The 6,228-nt window shown below is 34.6% G+C and overlaps 1 protein-coding gene, 2 long non-coding RNA genes and 1 pseudogene across 3 annotated transcripts; all 4 read left to right on the top strand.

Moving 5' to 3' along the window:
• Positions 1-6,228, top strand: part of LOC107603151 (sodium-dependent lysophosphatidylcholine symporter 1-like) — a 13,662-nt pseudogene extending 7,434 nt beyond the window's left edge.
• LOC107603152 (uncharacterized) lies at positions 549-1,312 on the top strand. The gene is made up of 3 exons (XR_001611104.1): positions 549-668; positions 823-906; positions 1,271-1,312. It is a non-coding gene; the product is annotated as an uncharacterized lncRNA (long non-coding RNA).
• LOC107603153 (uncharacterized) lies at positions 1,307-1,980 on the top strand. The gene is made up of 3 exons (XR_001611105.1): positions 1,307-1,367; positions 1,684-1,767; positions 1,964-1,980. It is a non-coding gene; the product is annotated as an uncharacterized lncRNA (long non-coding RNA).
• LOC107603150 (sodium-dependent lysophosphatidylcholine symporter 1-like) lies at positions 3,572-5,339 on the top strand. The gene is made up of 4 exons (XM_016295866.1): positions 3,572-3,691; positions 3,846-3,929; positions 4,294-4,377; positions 4,574-5,339. The coding sequence occupies exons 1-4, from the start codon at positions 3,617-3,619 to the stop codon at positions 4,688-4,690; spliced, it is 360 nt and encodes a 119-aa protein (XP_016151352.1). The 5' UTR covers positions 3,572-3,616; the 3' UTR covers positions 4,691-5,339.

Here is a 6,228-nt window from a genome sequence, read left to right as displayed (position 1 = left end):
AACCCCCCGGAGCCGTGTGGAGCACTTTTTATGATGGATGCACTTTATTTTGCTCAAAAATCTCAACCTCCATTCACTGCCGTTATAAAGCTTGGAAGAGCCAGGACATTTTTTAATATCACTCCGATTGTATTTGTCTGAAAGAAGAAAGTCATATACACCTAGGATGGCTTGAGGGTGAGTAAATGGGGTCATTTACATTTTTGGGTGAACTATCCCTTTAACCCCATTAAAAGTCTTTGGGATTTGGGGAGACTTTACAGACTGGTTTGCCTCAGGGTCAGATAGTGGGAGTGCTCCCATTGTCAATACAAGATCTCTACCAAAAATGAATGCAACTCTTGATAGAAATAATCTTTGTGACATTTCATGGTTCATTTCAAGGTTGTCAAACACAATACCACCGTAATCAAAGCTAAATGCAGTCCAACAAAATATTAGAGTGTGCAACTTTTTTTTGGCCAAGCAGTGTATTTGGCCAGTCGACTTAATGCAGTGACTTCAAGACTATTATAATGATTTGAATATATCTACTTCTCATTTTAGCCCCTCTGAGTAAACTGGACCGCATAAATGTCACCTATCTAACTGGAATGAAAATGGTGGTGGGACACACTCCATATGTGCGGCTTGTATTTGGCTTCCTATTTGCTTCACTAGCCTTCCAGGTAAGCCATTTTTTCTGTTTAAATTATGCACGTATTTTGATGGTTGTTAAACATCAAAATACCAAAAGAGCATGTTTGTATTGCCTAGAAAGATGCACAGGTGTGTATGATAGTTTTGACATTAGTCACACAGTGGATTTAAAATTTGTTTCAGATGGCTCAGGGGAATTTTGCCCTTTTCTGTACTCACGCAGCGAATATGGGAGCATATTTCCAGCATCTTGTTCTTATATTACTGGTGAGGGATCCATTATTTCAAAGTGTATTGTAAGAAGTACTGCAACAAGGAGCTATTTCTACCTGATCTGATCTGTAAAAATAGCTTTTTATAACCTTATGCAGACAGATTCCTTCTGTATATATAAAAAATTATATTTTTGAAAATTTACTTTTAATTTTTGTAATTTTTATTTTTATATTTTATGACATAAAGCACATTACATTATATTAATTTAATTATATAATTATATTATATTAAAGTACAACATACTGACATTTTTTAACAGTCTCACATTTATGTTACAAATTATTTTTTTAAATATGTATACCATTAATTTTCAATTATACAGAATTATATATTTAGTCATCTTTTTTTTGTGCAGACATCAGCTACAATATCCATCCCAATGTGGCAGACACTTCTGTACTCATGCAGCGAATATGGGAGCATATTTCCAGCATCTTGTTCTTATATTACTGGTGAGGGATGCATTATTTCAAAGAGTATCGTAAGAAGTACTACAAGGAGCTATTTCTCCCTGATCTGATCCGTAAAAATAGCTTTCATAGGTGTAAACTTATGTAGCCAGGTTCCTTCAGTATATTAAATAATAAATAATATTTATATATTTTATTATATCCATTTAATTATATAATTATATTAAATCACAACATATTTTTTTTGGAATGGTCTCACATTTATGTTACAATTTACTTTTAAAATATTTATACCTTTAATTTTCAATTACATACAATTATATTGTTAGTTACAGACATGTAATCTATTCTTATGCAGACATCAGCTACAATATCCATCCCAATGTGGCAGACACTACTGGTCAAAAAAGGCAAGAAGACCACCATATTCATCGGCCTATCGGTGAACACCACTCTTTGTTTCTAATTAGATTATTTATGGCTGCATATAAAGGAAATAGGAATACTATAACAATTACAAGTTATATTTGTTTGTAAAGTTAATATTAAATGCAGCCCATCAGCATGCCCTTAGTTTTTATATTTATTTTTTTACCTGAAATAGTTTCCACTTTTTCATTTCTCTTTCTCCTCTACAGGTTTATATCCCAGCTCTCCCATTGACTTCTAGATTAATAAAATGATTTGCATGTGTCTACTTCTCACTTCAGCCCCTCTGAGTAAACTGGACCGCATAAATGTCACCTATCTAACTGGAATGAAAATGGTGGTGGGACACACTCCATATGTGCGGCTTGTATTTGGCTTCCTATTTGCTTCACTAGCCTTCCAGGTAAGCCATTTTTTCTGTTTAAATTATGCACGTATTTTGATGGTTGTTAAACATCAAAATACCAAAAGAGCATGTTTGTATTGCCTAGAAAGATGCACAGGTGTGTATGATAGTTTTGACATTAGTCACACAGTGGATTTAAAATTTGTTTCAGATGGCTCAGGGGAATTTTGCCCTTTTCTGTACTCACGCAGCGAATATGGGAGCATATTTCCAGCATCTTGTTCTTATATTACTGGTGAGGGATCCATTATTTCAAAGTGTATTGTAAGAAGTACTGCAACAAGGAGCTATTTCTACCTGATCTGATCTGTAAAAATAGCTTTTTATAACCTTATGCAGACAGATTCCTTCTGTATATATAAAAAAATATATTTTTGAAAATTTACTTTTAATTTTTGTAATTTTTATTTTTATATTTTATGACATAAAGCACATTACATTATATTAATTTAATTATATAATTATATTATATTAAAGTACAACATACTGACATTTTTTAACAGTCTCACATTTATGTTACAAATTATTTTTTTAAATATGTATACCATTAATTTTCAATTATACAGAATTATATATTTAGTCATCTTTTTTTTGTGCAGACATCAGCTACAATATCCATCCCAATGTGGCAGACACTACTGGTCAAAAAAGGCAAGAAGACCACCATATTCATCGGCCTATCGGTGAACACCACTCTTTGTTTCTAATTAGATTATTTATGGCTGCATATAAAGGAAATAGGAATACTATAACAATTACAAGTTATATTTGTTTGTAAAGTTAATATTAAATGCAGCCCATCAGCATGCCCTTAGTTTTTATATTTATTTTTTTTACCTGAAATAGTTTCCACTTTTTCATTTCTCTTTCTCCTCTACAGGTTTATATCCCAGCTCTAATTGTGATATCCCTAGTGAAAAGTAATTTACCCATCTTCATTATTATGTCCATGGTAGCTGGCACGAGTCTGGCAGCCCTCTATCTACTCCCTTGGTAATTTAACATTCATGTAATCTCTCTTTTACCACTAAAGCCCTCCACCCAATGTTTTCCTCTTGCATTACTGAAACATTAACTATCCCTTTAACCCCATTAAAAGTCTTTGGGATTTGGGGAGACTTTACAGACTGGTTTGCCTCAGGGTCAGATAGTGGGAGTGCTCCCATTGTCAATACAAGATCTCTACCAAAAATGAATGCAACTCTTGATAGAAATAATCTTTGTGACATTTCATGGTTCATTTCAAGGTTGTCAAACACAATACCACCGTAATCAAAGCTAAATGCAGTCCAACAAAATATTAGAGTGTGCAACTTTTTTTTGGCCAAGCAGTGTATTTGGCCAGTCGACTTAATGCAGTGACTTCAAGACTATTATAATGATTTGAATATATCTACTTCTCATTTTAGCCCCTCTGAGTAAACTGGACCGCATAAATGTCACCTATCTAACTGGAATGAAAATGGTGGTGGGACACACTCCATATGTGCGGCTTGTATTTGGCTTCCTATTTGCTTCACTAGCCTTCCAGGTAAGCCATTTTTTCTGTTTAAATTATGCACGTATTTTGATGGTTGTTAAACATCAAAATACCAAAAGAGCATGTTTGTATTGCCTAGAAAGATGCACAGGTGTGTATGATAGTTTTGACATTAGTCACACAGTGGATTTAAAATTTGTTTCAGATGGCTCAGGGGAATTTTGCCCTTTTCTGTACTCACGCAGCGAATATGGGAGCATATTTCCAGCATCTTGTTCTTATATTACTGGTGAGGGATCCATTATTTCAAAGTGTATTGTAAGAAGTACTGCAACAAGGAGCTATTTCTACCTGATCTGATCTGTAAAAATAGCTTTTTATAACCTTATGCAGACAGATTCCTTCTGTATATATAAAAAAATATATTTTTGAAAATTTACTTTTAATTTTTGTAATTTTAATTTTTATATTTTATGACATAAAGCACATTACATTATATTAATTTAATTATATAATTATATTATATTAAAGTACAACATACTGACATTTTTTAACAGTCTCACATTTATGTTACAAATTATTTTTTTAAATATGTATACCATTAATTTTCAATTATACAGAATTATATATTTAGTCATCTTTTTTTTGTGCAGACATCAGCTACAATATCCATCCCAATGTGGCAGACACTACTGGTCAAAAAAGGCAAGAAGACCACCATATTCATCGGCCTATCGGTGAACACCACTCTTTGTTTCTAATTAGATTATTTATGGCTGCATATAAAGGAAATAGGAATACTATAACAATTACAAGTTATATTTGTTTGTAAAGTTAATATTAAATGCAGCCCATCAGCATGCCCTTAGTTTTTATATTTATTTTTTTACCTGAAATAGTTTCCACTTTTTCATTTCTCTTTCTCCTCTACAGGTTTATATCCCAGCTCTAATTGTGATATCCCTAGTGAAAAGTAATTTACCCATCTTCATTATTATGTCCATGGTAGCTGGCACGAGTCTGGCAGCCCTCTATCTACTCCCTTGGTAATTTAACATTCATGTAATCTCTCTTTTACCACTAAAGCCCTCACTCCACCCAATGTTTTCCTCTTGCATTACTGAAACATTACGCTAACCCAGATGGTGGTCAGCTGGGAATTAGTTGTATGATATGTTCGTCATTATAATGTTTGGTCGGTTCAGAATGACACCATACTTAAATTCGATCGCAATTGAAACTTATCAGACCAGGCAACTTTTTCCAATCTTCTATTGTCCAATTTTAGTGAGCCCATGCAGGTTGTAGCATCAGGTTCCTGTTCTTATCTGACAGGAGTGTCCTGTAGCCCATCTGCATAAAGGTTTGACGTGTTGTGCATATCAGAGATGATCTTCTGCATACCTTGTAACAACTGGTTATTTGAGTTCCTATTGCCTTTCTATCAGCTTGAACCAGTCTGGCCATTCTCTTATGACTTCTGGCATCAACAATGCATTTTTAACCACAGAACTGCCGCTCACTATTTCGTTTATTTGGACCATTCTCTGTAAACTCTAGAGGTGGTTATGCAATGAAAATTCCTGTAGATCAGTAGTTTCTGAAATAAACCAGCCCATCTGGCACCAACAACCAATGCCACATTCAATGCCACTTAAATCACCTTTTTTTCCCATTCTGATGCTCAGTTTGAGCTTCAGCAAGTCATTGTGACCATGTCTACATGTCTAAATACATTGAGTTGCTGCCATGTGATTGGCTGATTAGATGTTTGCATTAACGAGCAGTTGAATAGGTTTCAAAGTCAAGAACCCATCATGCCAGGATCTAGAACCATTGTTCTACTCCTGCTATGTTTTCTTCAACAAATTCGGAGGAGGCATGTCTGTTGGAGTCTCTACTTTGGTATTACAGTAAGAGCTTCCTCCAATCAGATTTTTCACATCTGTGCACCACATCTTTTTTTGTATCCCATTAAACCTACAGCTTCATGTGAAAGCTTCATGTGATGTTTTCCTTCCCTAACTCTTCAGTTTTGTAGGATACAAGCCTGGTGCTTGTAAACACAATCCAGAGGTCATATACTCTCTGCGGGTGCTCTTCGCTCCTGTGCCAATCTGCCTGCTGCTCATCAGCTTGGTAATTTTTCGCTTCTATCCCATCAATGAAGAGCGGCGACAGAAAATCCAAGACGCATTAAGGAAAGCAGGGTATGTGTTTCTGTCTGTTTACTTAGAAGATTGAAGGTCCTGATCCGCCTGAAGGTGTTTATTCAGCTCAGTCATGTGACATTAATGCATTCTACAGAATTTAAAAAAGATAATGGGACAGAAGCAAATGCTCACATCAAAAAGAGCTTGTTGTTTTTTCTTCTTCTGGTCTGTCACCACAACTTCCTTTATTCAGGGATCCCACGCTTCTTGAAAGTTCTTGAAAATAATTGAATATCAGACGCATGGATTCAAGGCCTGGAAAGTACTTGAAAACAAATATAAGTCCTTGAAAGTGCTTGAATTAAATTTGAAATAAATTTTGTTTAGTAGAATGGTGCTATTTCAAAAATGGTCCTATATGTGCTGTCAAAGACA

Source organism: Sinocyclocheilus grahami, unplaced genomic scaffold (genome assembly GCF_001515645.1).
Source record: "Sinocyclocheilus grahami isolate Dianchi unplaced genomic scaffold, SAMN03320097.WGS_v1.1 scaffold341.1, whole genome shotgun sequence".
Taxonomy (NCBI): domain Eukaryota; kingdom Metazoa; phylum Chordata; class Actinopteri; order Cypriniformes; family Cyprinidae; genus Sinocyclocheilus; species Sinocyclocheilus grahami.
This window is presented reverse-complemented; position numbering and strand designations above follow the sequence as displayed.

Coding starts and splice junctions, on each gene's coding strand:
- LOC107603150 (XM_016295866.1), top strand. CDS start 3,617: ATGAAAATGGTGGTGGGACACACTCCATATGTGCGGCTTGTATTTGGC. Junction 3,692..3,845: donor TTGCTTCACTAGCCTTCCAG/GTAAGCCATTTT, acceptor AATTTGTTTCAG/ATGGCTCAGGGGAATTTTGC. Junction 4,378..4,573: donor CCATATTCATCGGCCTATCG/GTGAACACCACT, acceptor TCTCCTCTACAG/GTTTATATCCCAGCTCTAAT.